The sequence below is a fragment of the Jaculus jaculus genome, chromosome 3, assembly GCF_020740685.1.
Source record: "Jaculus jaculus isolate mJacJac1 chromosome 3, mJacJac1.mat.Y.cur, whole genome shotgun sequence".
NCBI lineage: Eukaryota > Metazoa > Chordata > Mammalia > Rodentia > Dipodidae > Jaculus > Jaculus jaculus.
Window position 1 is genome coordinate 60,846,847 of NC_059104.1, and position 16,787 is coordinate 60,863,633.

The following is a 16,787-nucleotide window of genomic DNA, read 5'->3' on the forward strand; positions in this document are numbered from 1 at the left end:
AGTATATTCTTTAGCTAGAGGTAGGAGCAAAATTAACCGTTTTTGGCTTTCTAGCAGGTACAGAGTCTTGTGTAATACTATAGATTCTTAGAAATGGTGATATTATCTACAAAGGTAAGATTTGGTTTAATAAAGTTGATAAACTTTGAGATATCTCAAAGTCAACACCCATTTCCTCTAATTTCTCCTTATGTAAAAATTGTTTCTGGCAGCAGAACAATCTTCTGAAAGGCCTCTAGTTATAATATCAACTACGGAAGACAACTACTGGACTTTAGCCAGCTTATAGTTTGCAAATAGAAGGCTGTGTCACCTGTTTTTAGCTATAGTAGTTTATATTAAGAGAATTCATTAACTTTGTTACATAGTAATGTCAACTCTCTGTTGGCTTCTCTGTCAATAAATACTTAATCCCCAAAGCTGCTCTTCTAATGGACTCCTTTTTTCTGAGTAGTGATCAGTGTTTTAGAAAAAGAACCATCAGTTGCCACAAAAGGTTCACTTGGTTTCAAAATAAACCATGTGGTGAAAATTGGCATTTTCCCAAATGGCTGTCACTTTGTATTTCAGTGAACCACAAGCTACACCCCACTGTGCGAGCTGAAAGCCAATAGCCCTCAGTGGAGCACTGCTTTTGCACTTGTCTTTTGTTCAGCCATGCTTTACAAAGCAGAGATGAGGTGAAGGCGAGAAGATGTATAAAATATTGAGAGGTGGTAAATACTACTGATCAACAAAACAAGAATTATCCTGACTGAAAAAGCACATAATCCTGAAATTAAAAAGCTCTTAGGATGAGTAGGACTCAGAAGAGAGGAGAGAAAGGGAAGATACAGCTATTGCCCATTTCTTTGCAAAGCAAGCTCTTCAGGGTCTTCATTCTACATACTGCAGGTGGCTCAGCACTTCCTCACACCTCCCAAACAGAAGCAGATACAAGCCTAACCATAGAATTTTGCCCAGTTCTAAACAATAGCTACTGAAACCAAGTGTGAAGGAAACAGGTTAATAAAGATTTCAAAAAGTCCTATTTATAGTTTTATTTTTTTATTGTTAGGTATGTATTTGTTGAGAGAGAGAGGGGGGCAGAGACAGAGAGAGAGAATGGGCATGTTAGAGCCTTTAGCCACTGAAAACGAGCTCCAGAAGTATGCATCACCATGGGTATCTGGCTTACGTGAGTCCTGGGAAATCAAACCTGGACCCTTACTCTTCACAAATAAGCACCTTAACCAGTACACCATCTCTCCAGCCCTCTATTAGATTTAAGCCAGCCATATTGGTCCAATTTCTACTTACTGATTTGGTGCATTAACATGAGCAGTTGCTCCTTATTTTATTATCTACATACTACTCAGCTCTTAATTATTATCAGAAATTTTGCAATTACTGTTCAGGTCTGGTGACAATGCTGCCAGCCTCTGTTCCTGTGGGCATGGAGCTGCTGTGGTTTGAACATATAGGTTCATGGGTTGGAATACTTGGTCCCCAGATGGTGGCACTGTTTGGAAAGGAGGAAGAACCTTTAGAAGGTGGAATATTGCTAAAGGAAGAGGCTTACTGGGTGTGGGTCTTGTAGATTCATAACATGGTGACACTTCCTGTCCGCTCTCGGTTTTCTGATTGTAGACTCAGCTTCATCCTCCTGCTGCCATGAGGTGTCCCCTTCAAGTTGTAAGACAAAATAACCCTTCCCTTTCTTAATTTCCTTCTAATTGAGTATTCTGCGCTAGCAATGAGAAAGTAAGTGATACTGGAGCCATAATCAGTAGAGTGGGCCACTTATTTATTTACTTTCCTCAGTGGGTAGTTATTCAGGTCTAGCTGATCCACTTGCACTCCTTTACTCTGTAGTGGCAAGTTTACAGAAGTTCTAAATGTTCTTATGAGAATTTAAGTTTTAAATACATATTAGTTCTATATCACTGATTGCTCAAAAGGAATTGATTTTATGATACTCTAAAATTCAGTTACAATTATCAAATGCTTATTGAATGTTTTCTGTATGAAAGACATCAGAGAACACCAAAATAACCAAGAGTCTCCTTAAAGGTTTTCTCTCTTTTGTAGAGAGATGACAAGTAAATGTGTAAATCTAACAGAAAAATAATAACTATCTATAAATGGCCTGCTACATCACTTCCAGGGAATACTGTCAAGCCTTCAGGATGAAGTGTTCCAGCACACCTTGTTAAAGAAGTGTAGTACAGAAGACAGCCAAAGCAATCTCAGAAAATACCCATTCCAATCATAATTTGATAGAAAGAAAATAAAAGGACAGTGATTTACTCAATTACACATGAAAGCTAAGAATCTTGACATATAGGTAGGCTTCTGAACTCTCAGCTTACTTCATCTTCACAATAACACACTGCTACTCTGAGGATGAAAGTATTGGGATAAGCAAGAGTACAGGGAAAAAAGAGCATGCTAGTGAAGGTGAGAGCACTGGTTTAAAAAATAAGTTTAGGGCTAAAGAGATGGCTTAGCATTTAAGTGGCTTGCCTACAAAGCCTAAGGACTCAGGTTCAATTCCCCAGTAGCCACGTAAGCCAGATGCACATGGTGGCACATGCATCTGGAGTTCGTTTGCAGTGGCTGGAGGCCCTGCCATGCCCATTCTCTCTCTCTCTCTCTCTGTTTCTTTCTCTTTCTCTCTCAAATATGTGTGTGTGTGTGTGTGTGTGTGTGTGTGTGTGTGTGTGTATGAAGTTTATTTGGAAAGCACACTTCTTATTCTTATTCAAGGACAAACATCTGAGGGAAAAATGAGATGCCAGACTGAAAACAGAGACTGGGAGATATCATTTGGCAGTCTGCAAGAGACTATTTCATTAGATAACAGGAAGCAGAAATTACTTATATAAGTGACCCTTCACCGTCGGTTTCACAGTTTACACTGATGAACTTGGGAGTTTTATAGTCATATAGCTGAAAAATTTCCTGAACTAAAAAAGGGTAAGGATAAAAATCAAAGTTATACTGACTACCTTTTCCATAATACTTCTTTCTCCAAAGTGAAAATGTCAGAGTAGGGAAAAAAGCAGAAGAGTGTGATCTGTTGACCTTAGATGGGGTTGTGACAGGACCACCATATGACTCCCTACATCTTCCCATTGTTCTTCCTGGGGATCTTTAACTGGAGGTTCTGGTAAGAGCCTGAGCTGACTATCTGTAAGAGACTCAGTGGGATTGCACATGCTTACCAGATGCTGAGGCCCAACCATGTGCTCCTCTTCCCTCTGCTCCACCCACCCACTGCCCTTGGGTATGGTGTCTTATTCTTTTTTTTTAGGACTGGGAACAGGTGAAAGATAGCATGGTAGACTTTATATCACCATTTGTATAGCACTCCACCACAATTTCAAAATGTAATCACAGCCTCTGTTTCACTAATCAGAAAGCTGAAATGAACCCCTGCTCAGCCTCACCTTGCTTGGCTCTCCCTAGTTCTTCAAAGATTAGAATACTCTCTGACTGCTTGACAGATGCCAACATCCACACTGAACAAAGAGGACTTTATTATCAGCTCAATTTAAACACACAAAATCACTTTTCCCGTGTGTGTGTGTGTGTGTGTGTGTGTGTGTGTGTGTGTGTGTGTATGTGCATGCATGCACACGCGCACGTGCGCATGCACCCCGTGCACACTGGGGATCAAACCTAATGACTTGTACACACTAAGACAAGTGCTCTACCACTGAGCAACAACTCCAGCACATAAAAATTGTTTTTGCTAAGAAGATGCGATTACATGCCACACAATAAACCTTTAGGACATCAGCACCAACTGGGATGCTTTAATACAACCTGTATATCATGTTTAGATCTCTAAGGACCTTCCTTGTGCATACCTGCTCCTCAGAAAAGATGTACCTCAAACTCCAGCTTTGTGTATTCAAAGTCTTCTCTTTGCTGTGCTGATCTGTTGGTGCTGAGATGCCAGTAGCTGTGTTCAAGGACACTCACTGATGTTACATTGTAAAAGGGACACACCAAGTGCACCAGTTTAAATGACAGGGTCTATAAAGCATTCTGGGATGTGTGAACTTAAAAGTGAACAACAGTGGGGCTAGGGATACAGTTCAGAGTTTGAGTGCTTGCTGCACTCAATGAAGGCCCGAGAAGGCCTAAGACTGTCTGAAGAGAGGTCAGAGGTTAAGAGTACTTGCTGTGAAAGTATGAGGGCTTGTGAGGAACTGAAATGCTGAGTTCAGTTTCCCAGCATCCATGTAAACAGCAGGGTGTGACCATACATGCCTCTAACTCTAGCACTGTGGACAGCAGCAACTGAAGCATCACTGGGACTGAGAAAACTAGAGCACCATGTTAGAGAGACATTCCATCTCAAGGAAACATGAAGATGGGTAATAGAGGAAGACATCTGGTAATCTACTCTGATTCCATGTGTTCCTGGGAAGCGCATATCTGTACACATACACAAGTACATATGCTATACCATAAATACTACATATAGCAAAAAATAATAATAGAAGTGCAGTGTTTTTCATAAAGAGAGGATAATTTGACTTCCATGTTGTCAACATCAAAGACCAAATACAATCACCTCATTCTCCTTCTCTGAACAAAAATTTATTAGAAATCATGATTTTCCAATAAGAAAAAGTAGATAGGACTTTTAAGAGAAAAAGTATCCATCAACAATCTATTGTTTTATGTTTAATTCTTTCTTAGGAAAAATGAACCAAGAAAATACTAAAGTATTTTCTTTTTAAACTTTCCAGAAAATATATGGCCTTTATTTTATTTTGTTTCTTCAAAGGGAATGGCAATTTATTTTGGAGCCAACCATGAATGATCATGGTCCAGAAACACAGATTTAGGTTATCCCAAATTTCATGTTCTAGCACATTTGCAATTTCATGAAATTTTTACAGTTACAGAGCATCAGATCATAAACCAGCACTTTTCAATTAATGGCGACATCAGGTAGCAAGTTACAACCAAGTAGTCAATCTCTGCTGTAGACTTCATTTTTTTTTTTAATTTTATTTATTTATTTATTTGAGAGTGACAGACACAGAGAGAAAGACAGATAAGAGGGAGAGAGAGAATGGGCGCGCCAGGGCTTCCAGCCTCTGCAAACGAACTCCAGACGCGTGCGCCCCCTTGTGCATCTGGCTAACGTGGGACCTGGGGAACCGAGCCTTGAACCGGGGTCCTTAGGCTTCACAGGCAAGCGCTTAACCGCTAAGCCATCTCTCCAGCCCTCTGCTGTAGACTTCAAATGCTATCTGACGACAGTCTTGGCCTCTGTGTTGGTAGAAACTGGTAGACAGTATATTCCAAAATGGTTTCACCTGTCTACCTGATAGTCACAAGGATGTTAAGTCAGACACAGAGGCAGATAATACATGACTAGTAAGGGGCTAAAGATAGCTCAAGATAAACTGGCTTTGACTCGACATTCCATCTTCCCACAATCACAGAAGTACTATCAGTCCATTCAGTCTTGTACAAGGTAGATGTGATGCTTTCTGGGAACTCAATTGGTCATTTCCTCAAGCCATCTTAGTGTGTCCAATTCTGTGCTCCCTTCAGCCAGGACCTTTGCTATTTAAACCTAAACCCACGGTTGGATGTGGTTGTGCAGGTATTTAATCTCAGCACTTGGGAGACAGAGGTAAAAAACAAATCTCACAGCTTGCCTCACCTTGTGTCTAGACTAGAACGTGTTTTAGTAATTAAATAAAAGATGAAAGGCCAACCATGGTGGCATATGCCTTTAATCTCAGCATGAGAAGCAGAGATAGGAAGATCACTGTGAGCTTGAGGCCACCCTGAGAATACATAGTGAATTCCAGGTCAGCCTGGGCTACAGTGAGACCCTACCTCAAAAAACAAACTGTTGGCCAGGGAGATCCCTGATACCCCCACAACATTACAGGCCAGTGCCAAGACCCTTGGTTTCCCACCAGGAATAGATAGTAAGACCCTGGTTCTGAAGACTCCACATACTTGGGCTGCAAAGGCACTGAGAAATCCTGCTGGATTGAGCTGAAAACCTCCTCCATGTAGACCAGCTAACAGCTGAAAAAAGTTATGCTGCATGCAGTTCAATGGGAGAGAGAGAAATCATCAGGGAGGACACTCAACAGTGGACACTGCAAGCTTTACATTTGGCCAGCTAGGTCAAATGAGCCAACAGGTGCAATAGTGGCATGTCTGTTATGAGGGAAACCAACTGCCCTCTAATTGGACTGGTGGCCTGCTCTATGGGAGGAAATACATTCCTGATACTGAAAACCTACAACAGGGGTAGTCATGAGCCCTAGAAGTATAATGTCTGCTGGTGTCTGGCTGAATGCATGTACTAAAAACAAACAAAAACATGAAAAGAAACACTAAATCAGACTACCAATAAACCTGACATGACTCAAGGAACATTGAGAAAGATGGGCAGAAAGATTGTAAGATGGCCTTTATTTTTAGATGGTAGAACTGAACCCAGTGTGAATACTTTCTGAGTATTATCATGTGGCACCCTTATATTAGCCCAGCAGAATATGCACTACTTTTATTTTCAGGTTAGCCATCAGGAAGCTGAGCCTCAGTAAGATAAGAAATTTGTCCAGAGTCATAGCCACATGTGGGAGAGCTGCTATTAGACTTTTAATTGTTGAATTCCAAGCCTATGTCCTCAGCAGGTGAGCCACTCAATTAACTCATTTTTGTTTAAAGTTTGGGAGGCTACATATATAAGCAATATGTGTAATTTTTCTAAGTACAAAAAAAAGGGCTGGAGAGATGGCTTAGCGGTTAAGCGCTTGCCTGTGAAGCCTAAGGACCCCGGTTCGAGGCTTGGTTCCCCAGGTCCCACGTTAGCCAGATGCACAAGGGGGCGCTCGCATCTGGAGTTCGTTTGCAGTGGCTGGAAGCCCTGATGCGCCCATTCTCTCTTTCTCCTTCTATCTGTCTTTCTCTCTGTGTCTGTCGCTCTCAAATAAATAAATAAAATATTTAAAAAAAAAAAAAAGACCAAGAGGCACAACTTCTTGTTACTCGTAGGACCAAGTGTTTAAAAAACCAAAAGTATTATTTATTTTGGGTCTGATAATCCAGTTGTGAAAAATTATCAGGACTTTCTAAATATTGAATACCCATCCATTCCCTCCAAGAGTATATTTTGAGTATGTCTCTCCTATGAAGTAGTACTGTACTATGAACTCAGGACAGAAATGAATAGGAGAAACATGGTGTTTGTTCTTGGGGAATACACAGAGAAACTGGGAGGACACTCACTCTACAGCACCATAGGATCAGTGAGAGAAAGGGGAAGACCTTCCTTGCAGGGTTAGGGAGGACATTGTGAAGGGACCAGGGATGTTCCCAGTAGAAGGATAAGCATGTACCAAGGACCAGAGTAGAGGTGCGAAGTGGACAACAGTTCAGAGTGGCCAAAGCAACACAGACTGAGAGTGCCTGGGCTGGAAAGGAGGGCAGAAGTGGGAACCTGCGAACCATGTGGCATGCTGAAGACTCAAACTGTACGAGGGCAACAGGAAATGAACCAAAAGTGGAAACAGTCACATTTCACCTGTACCAGTGTCAATGTGGCTGCAGAGTGGAGAGCAGCTCCATGTGCACTTAGGATAGCTATAGTAGAAATTACTGATGTAATGCAGGTGACTGGTGATGTAGTAGGGCTAGGTGGCAGGCCTGAGATAGTGTAGCCCCTTATGAAGCAGAATAGACAAGATGATGGTATCTGAATGAAAACTTATGTAAGCTGTGAGGTAATTCTAAGGCTTAGAAGGTACAGAATTTCATTTTTTACTTTAAATCCATTAGTTTATTATAAGAGCCAAATCCTTATTCTAAAAAGAACTTAGTGCTTCTAAATCATTCCCATTTCCTCATGGTTCCTGCAATAACTCACCTGGTTACCAACCAGTAGTAAATGTTCTCCAAGGACAAAGTCTTTCAGCATGTCTTCCATCACCACCATGTGCTGGAGGGAAAAGTCCAGAGGTTATCTACACTTGGCACAATCAAGGTCAAATGAGAAAGATAGCTACATAGACATAATTTTAGAATGTAGAACATCTATTATAATAGAAAACTTAATTGGTTTGAGTTAAAAAATGCAATGATGTGGATATAAATAAGTTATATAACCATGTAGGTTGCTGATACTAAAAACTTCAAAGGGCCCATTGAAGCAAGATCAAGCCAGTTACCAAGATTTTTATGACTAGGTTCAAACATTTTAATTGAAACTCTGTGGAATCTACTTATAACTTAATATTATATTTAAATCAACACCTGCTATTATAAATATACAATGGCCACCAAAAATAATCAGAGACATACATTTTAGTCTGACGATCTTAACCATTACCTTTAGAGACATGTATAAGTTTAGAATGAAGAAATACCTTCCACAGTCTTTCATTTGAATTATGATACAATATAATGAAAAAGCAAGATTAAAGTTGCTCACAATAGCCACAGAGGAAATTACATTGCTCTTTTGTGTCTTGAAAAATAGGACACCCATAAGTAGGTTACACAGACTCATCAGAGGCTGGAGGAAGATCTACATCCCAGCATAATTAATACCTGTTTCTTCCTCTTGGTTTTGTGCATGAAATCAATAACAGCCTCATAATAGCTCCAGTTATTGAAGTTATCTATTTTTAAAAAGGCAAGTTAACCTTTTGCATTATATACACTCTATACTTTTCTAGTATGTTTCTTGTTTTTCTTATTTGATGTTTTTGGCAACCACAATATTTTTTACTTGTCAAATTCAACAATATTTTCTTTCAGAATCTTTGTTAAAACAAAAAACTAAGAAAATTTCTTTCCCTTCTTCAAGGGGGAATATCTTTGCAGTTCTTCTTCTTTTTTTTTTTTTAATTAGAAACACCTTAGAACTAAAGTTTGGGGTTTTTTAAATATGTTATTTATTTATTTGAGAGGGGTGAAGAGAAAGGGTGGGGGGAGAATGGGCATACCAGGCCCTCTAAGCACTGCAAACAAATTCCAGATGCATGTGCTACCTTGTGTATCTGGCTTATTTGGGTACTGTGGAACTGAACCTTAGTCCTTAAGCTTTCCAGGCAAGTGCCTTAACTGGTAAGCCATCTCTCTAAAATTAAAGTCTTAACAGTGTTTAAAGTGAGTATATTCACTTGTCATTCTGAAATATGTTTCTAAAATAAAAGAGACACAATGAGTAACTGTGCTAGGTCAACAAATGTTAAGAGAGATTATCTTAATTGATAGATATATATGGTCACTCTCTAGTAGTCCTAGAAAATTGTTTCACATGGGGCTCTGGTAGCACACAGATTAGACATTGCTTCCTTTGAACTAAGTGGAAAAGTCAGTGTCAACTTGTAGGCAATGCTAAATTTTTCCTGTGACAAGAGAGCTAATCAACATAAAGAATGGGTTAAAAATCAGAATGAGAACCTGTACAACCAGGTAACAATGAAGGATCAACCCAACCAGTTTATATTCTGAACTTCTTTATTATTCTGTCTACATATAACTAGATTATCCATTTTAAGACACTAGCTAAGGCTGACATCATTACCAACATGATTCTTCTCCTTTTAGCACTGCAGACAATTTCTCTCTCTTCCTTTCCTCTCTTCCTCTTTCCTTTCCTCTTTCCTCACTCCCCTCCTCCCTTCTCATTGTGTAGCTCAGGCCTTCTAAGTGATGAGATTATAGGCACAAACCCTGATTATAGGCACAGTCTGACAACTTGTCTTCTCTCCTAGTTGTGTCTTTCCTGACTTCTCCATAACAATTTTCTCCATAGTCACTGGATGCAGTCATTTTGTTGTAGAAATTCTTTTGATATCACTTTTCCTGTAGTTTTCTTTTCTCCTTTTATTTTTGTGTGTTTGCTCTTGGTTTTTTGAGGTAGGGTCTCACGCTAGCCCAGGATGACCTACAACTCACTCTGTAGTCCCAGAATGGCCTCAAACTCACAGCAATCCTCCTACCTCTTCACCACTGAGTCCTGCATGCTAGGATTAAAGGTGTATGCCACCATGCATTGCTTGTCCTTTTCCTCATTACCTTTTTACTCACTTTGGACTGGAGGACTCACCTGAGGGCCAGATGAGGGCTGTGTGCAAGTTGTTAAATTCAATTACATCTAACTAGATTATATGAATCAACAAACACTGGCTAAAGCTAAAATCACTGCCAGCACAATTCTCTCAACCTCTTACTCCTTGATTCATTACTTCCTCTTCAATTTCCTTCTTTCAACATCCTGTGTCACGTTCTACCTCCTGACCAAACCCTAGCATCATCATGATCACCCTGCCCACTATGTTCTTCTCCTATTGAGATACAACTAAAGAACAACTCGTAGTTATGATGCCACCAAAAGAAAACAACAACAACAAAAAAGTGCCGGGCGTGGTGGTGCACGCCTTTAGTCCCAGCACTTGGGAGGCAGAGGTAGGAGGGTTGCCATGAGTTCGAGGCCACCCTGAGACTCCATAGTGAATTCCAGGTCAGCCTGGGCTAGAGTGAGACCCTACCTCAGGAAAAAAAAAAAAAAAAAAAGTATCTGTTCTTCCTTTTCTATTGCCATAGCTTGGATCTGGGTCTATAACATTTCTAATCTAGATTTTCATCAGCAACTTTTTAAGCTTCTGGAAATTCAGTGTCTCCCAGAGCAAATGTGTTCCCTATGGTATTGATACAGTTTCTTTGTTCAAAATCTTGCCACTCATTTCTCAAAGCTCCCTAATTGATTTAATTTCAGAGTGATGGTTACTCTCATGCTCTGATCAAGGCTCAGCTTCCTCTCTTACAATTCAGAATAACTTTCTGTTTACCCGAGTTTACTTTTCCACCCTATGAAGTACTCCCTGAGGGAGAATGTTATCTCTTATCTAGCACAAAATTTTCAGGACTTCTACCACCTAAATAATCCTATAATATGTCTACTCTATACTGTCTCCACTGTCACCGTCTTATTTCAGATTCTCCTTAACATTCACCAGGACTGTTTCCATTACCACTGAACTAGTCTCTGTATCTTATTTCTAACTCCCAGACAACATTAAAGAGTTAATAAAAAGTTGGCAAAAGTACAAATGTGTTTAAAATTTTTCCCTATTCCTTACCAGCGAGTATGATCCCAAGCCCTCATATTAGCAACACCCATTTGATCCCATCCATTCCTTTCCCATCAGCCTCACCTCTTGATGGTTTTTCACCTGGAACTTTAGCTCTGTGCCACTATAATCAAGTGTATGACTCTCATATAACAAGGCTGTAGCCTGCATATACCTCTGTTGCACTGCATAGTAACCAGGTGTCTTTGCTTGTGCCCTTCATTCGATTAAAAGCAATTTGAAGCTGTTTAATCCCAGCACTTGGGAGACTGACGTTAAGGGATTACTGTGAGCTAGAGGCCAGCCTGGATTACATAGGGAGATTCAGGTCAGACTCGGTTAGAGTGAGGCTACCTTAAAAAAAAAAAAAAGCAACAAAAAGCAATTTGAACCCTGAATGTGCAGTGCATGTGCTATGTGTGTCTCTGTATCCTGTCACCTTAGGGTAAAACCTGACACACAGTATTTGAATGTTTTAAGCCGAAATCTCCTTGGGCTTCTTAAGAAGCTACTAATCTTCCTCTCCTAAGATTTCTTCTGCTTATGCTATGAGTACATTATTCCTTAATGAATGGTTTAATGAACTAATCCTCAAAATTTTACTCACCCACTTTAACCCCCTTAACACTTATTTACTCAGCAGATACCATGTACTATGCACTTTCCTATTTGCTGGAGATACAAGATGAAGGAAGCATAAGATGTTGTCTCAGTGATATGAAAGAACACAGTCAGATGAGATCGGACATACTCAGGACTTTATGGCCATAGAAAATGAATACATTCCAAAAACCAGTTCAACATAAAGGATCAAAGGAACAGCAATACATAGGAGAAAAAAATGCTATAGATGTACCTAAATTGTGAGATAACTTAAGGCTACTGCCTCAGAGGCAAAATGCAGTCTCAAGAAACAGTAATGCCTAAAACAAAAGCAAATTTCATCAAGCTCCTGTCTGTAGAATTGGTACAGCTAAAAATTTTCATTAATGGTAGATTAATTGTGCTTTGAGAGAGGAGGAACATTTGGTGCTAGGTCACACAAAGTCCTTCAGGGCCTCTGTCCTCTATGTCACAAACACCATGGCAACAGACACTGTGCACCACATCTTCCTTTCTACTGAAATTCTTATATGCTATGAAGTCTTTTCAACCCTAGCTACTTTGGGGCTTCTCAACTGTCATAACAGTTTCCTGATTCTTTTCTCCTTTCCTGTCCAATACATGGACAAAGTGTGATACCATCAATGCTGAGAAATAATTTTCCTTCCAATCAAGTTTTTGATAAGAAAGATTTGCCCCCTGAATGTAAATAACATTATTTTCTGTACCTTGACAATTGATTATGCAAGAATACTAACTTTCAAAATGAAAAATAAATCCTACATTAGTTAACTGGCTATAAAATAAAAACATAATGGGGTTACACCTTCTCCTGTGTGAGAAATTGTAATTATTATTGATACTTAAAAATTTTAGGGCTGGAGAGATGACTTGGCAGTTAAGTGTTTGCCCATGAAGCCTAAGGACCCCAACTCGAGACTTGATTCCCCAGAACCCATGTAAGCCCAGATGCACACTGTGGTGCATACATCTGGAGTTTGTTTTCAGTGGCTGGAGGCCCTGGTGTACCCATTCTCTCCCCCGCCCCTTTCTCACCCTCTCTCTTTCTGTCGCTCTCAAATAAATAAATAAGTTTAAACCAAGATTTTTATTGAGAAAGAAAAATTTACCTAGATACTTTCTATACTGTTAATGTCACTTAGGGTTATAAATTATGATACTCACTGAATAACAAATAAGATTAGGAAAGAAATTTTACTTTAATATTGCTATCTCCCTAATATGATGAAGCAGCAAGGTTCTAACAGATTTTGTAAATGTTATTATTCATGTGTATGTTTATGAATAAGTATTACAGAAAAATTAAAGTATGTTTCTATTATAAAAGAAACTCACTTGAAAGAAAACTGAGAAATTTCTAGTTTGAAATTTCTTTTGCCATCAATAAGAAATTTACTTTAAAAATGCAAAACGCTGGAATTGTCCAGAAAAATTTAACACGTTTATTTATAATTGTTATAAAGTCGAACTGTTGAAACTTGTTCACTGAAACATTTTGACTTGCATTAATGCTTTACATCCAGCATTTATATTAAACAGCCACACACTAATGAAAACGAAGAAACTGCCAATACCTGGTTCCTGCCCCCTAGTTTTCCACTCGCAATCATATACTTAGGTACCTTCCAACCCCATGGAAAAAAATATCTAACATTCTGCACTACTGATAATAGGAAGAGAAAAAAATATTTTTTTAAGAATGAAATGTTTATCCTCACAGTGGACTCTTAAGCACACTCTCCATGTATGTGGCGTGCTAGTTGGATGTCTTTTGGCATAATTGTTACACTTTTGGCATGAATAGCACACAGGTTGGTATCTTCAAAAAGGCCAACCAGACAGGCCTCACTAGCCTCCTGCAAAGCACCAATAGCTGCACTTTGAAAGTGCAGATCTGTTTTGAAGTCCTGAGCAGTTTCTCCTACCAGAGGCTGGAAGGGGAGTTTCCAGTTCATTGGACTTTTGATAGTCTCATTTCACAAGAGTGCCACAGTACCAGGCCTGTAACAATGAGGTTTCTTCACCCCTCCAGTAGAGGGCGCACTCTTGTGAGCCACTTTTGTAGCCAGTTGTTCCCAGGGTGCTTTTTCACCAGTGGATTTGTGGGCAGTTTGCTTTGTATGAACCATGCTATAGAGACATCCTCACCTACCCCCTTCTACGGCTGCAAGCTCCTGGAGCTAGAAGGTGGTGATGGCATTAGAGAGCAACTGCTACAGTACGGCAGCGGCTGTGAACACCGAGTTTGAGAATTCTTCATTTACTGAAATGTGCCTCTATAATAAAGATGTTCAAGACACAAGCTTCACAAGCTCACTTCTATCTTAGTGGGCAGTCCATGGATACTGATTAGAAGTGGGGATGTCTCAACCATACTTCCTTAAAAAAAAAAAAAAAAGGAAAGGAAAGGGGTAGGCATGGAGGCTTATATCTTCCTGTACTCAGGAAGCACAGGTAGGAGGACCACTATGGTTTGAGGCCAGCCTGCAACTACAGAGTGAGTTCCAGGTCACCTTGCGCTAGAATGAATAATAAAACAAAAGGAAAGCATTAAAAATAAAAAGGAAACGAGGAAAAGAATGTCTAGGGTACGTTCTTTTTTCCAAGTACTGAAAGGATTTAAAAAGCAAAAGAAGCTGGTTGTGGTGGAGCAGGCCTTTAATCCCAGAACTTGGGAGGCAGAGGGAGGAGGATCATTGTGAGTTTGAGGCCACCCTGAGACTACATAGTGAATTCCAGGTCAGCCTGGACTATAGTAAAACCCTACCTCGAAAAAGAAAAAAGAAAAGATGAGTAGCTCTGTTTGTTTTCACTTTAATAATGTATTTATCTGATTAACCTGAAGTCATATCTGCGTATGTGTATAAAGCTTATTTACAGATAGATATAGATACAGAGGAGATTGATAGATGATGAACAGACAGATACCATCATGGCAGCAACTCCTCTAATTTTGAAGTACCTTTGGATAGATTTTTCTATCATGCTTTAATTAAAGATATATTGCCATTTCAATTTTACTCACTTGAATTGAATTTAGGAAGTTATAGCTTTAATTCCATACCAATGGATCAGAGATAAATATTATAACATGCTGATTTATCCAAGAACACATAACAATGTCCTTACCTGAACGTTGTCATAGAAGAGAACATCAGGTACTTTCATTTTTTCATGGACATTATATATTGGTGCACTGACAGTGCCAATCCTCAGAGATCCAGACACGATTTCACCTTAACATTTTGTATAAGACAGAATTGGTCTTAGCAATTTCCCACAAACATCCAGACAAGCTATGCACACCAATATATTATGCAAGCAAGCTTCTCTACCACCTATAAAATTTTCAGAGATTTTATTTCATCACTATATTGTATGTGTGTGTGTAAGAGAGAGAGAAAGAGAGAGAGCGCATATATATAGTGTGTATGTGTATACACATGCATGTGGAGGCCCAAGGACAACCTTGGGTATCATACTATAGTGCTGTGATATCAATGATCATCATGATAAGAGATAATATTTACTTAGGAATTTTCGTGTTCCAGGTATCAAAACAGAAGTTTTATCATATTTTTCTCATATAATTTAAAATAACTCAATAGTGAGACAGAAATCATGAGGAAAGTTAAAAACCATAAATTAAATAATTTGCATAAAATCACCCAACTAGTATATCTGTAAGTAGAACTTAGTTCAATCCGACATTCTTCAAGTCCAGTGCATTCAACATTTCCTTCTAAATAATATTCCATCCTGTGGAAATACCCAAACCTGACCAGCAGACATACACTTACAGTCCATTAAACAATTCACTAGTCTTTTTTATGTTTTAAATATGAAAATTATAATTTGTTTTATCATGAGAAAGCTATTTTGTGCTAAGGGATTTTAAAAGACAAGGAACAAAAGTAACATTTGCTTCTCTGACGAACTATGAGTAATGCTAAACTAAAAATTATACTGCTGCCTTGTTTATTCTCTTCTGACTGCTACACATTTGCCAGAGCACAGCAGATTTTAAATTGTCCTGTCAATTGATCCTTACCATTCCCCTTTAATTACAAGTTCTATAAGGAAGGAAGCCACATTTGTCAACCTGAGAATTGACAATTTCTATACTAATATCAGACATTTGAAGTAGACCCAAAATAAATTCATAAAGGAAAAGAGCAGAAAAGGAGGAGTGAATCAATTCATGCATGATACACATAACGTCAGGTTCAATAGCATCTATTCTATTCATGGCTTTAGGACAATTCAACTCCCTTAACCTATATTTCCTGATAAAATTTCAACTACAAAGGAAAACACTAGGAGAAAAGCAGGCTAGCTGTCTTCTAACTACTCTTATAGGATGGTGTTCTTTTGTAAGTATGCCATGACCCTTAGCCTGATAGGTTCAAAACTTGATCCTGTCATTACACCTAAAGGCAAATCTAACTTTAGGGAGAATATGAAATAAATAATAAATAAATTTATATATCTGGAATTATAAAACATGACATTGCACTGTAAAGTGTAACTCATATTGTTTATGCTACTCTATTGTCATAATCACATTTAATTAGAGAGATCTGCATGGAAAGCCAAGTAAGCATGGATCCTTAACAAGAGGGGCATTTAAATGAATTCTTAAGAGTGGTGGCTTTAAAAATAAATGAAGCCAGTCAAGTGAAAAATCTGCTCACCTAGGTCCCATACCCTACAGGAAGCTTAGATAGACACTGGTGACAATGGCCATCTGGCTGTGTCATCACTGTGGCGTCTAAAACTCCCCAGGTTATTCTGTCTTGGAGTTGCCTCTGCATATATATTCAGATAAATCAGAATATCAAATTCATATTTTTCCTTCAACAGAACCTTCCAATACTCTCAATACTAACTTCTGGGTTTAGTGCAACCCCAATTATTAAAAACACTTTCTACAAACGCACTCACTACTTTTTCTTGTAGAGTGGTCACAATGGATGTTTTTATGAGATAAGTAACTACATTTAAGAAATAAATTGTACTGTGCTCTAACTGAAAAATAGAAATATTGCT

At 38.9% G+C, this 16,787-nt stretch overlaps 1 protein-coding gene across 2 annotated transcripts in view; it reads right to left on the reverse strand.

Moving 5' to 3' along the window:
• Positions 1 to 16,787, reverse strand: part of Vwa8 (von Willebrand factor A domain containing 8) — a 463,242-nt gene that overhangs the window by 230,658 nt on the left and 215,797 nt on the right. For both annotated transcript variants that reach the window (XM_004650767.3, XR_006636125.1), the window contains exons 19-20: positions 14,868 to 14,974; positions 7,901 to 7,972 (exon numbers count right to left, since the gene is read on the reverse strand). In XM_004650767.3, coding sequence (XP_004650824.2) covers positions 7,901 to 7,972; positions 14,868 to 14,974 — 179 coding nt within the window. The remainder of the gene's footprint in view (positions 1 to 7,900; positions 7,973 to 14,867; positions 14,975 to 16,787) is intronic.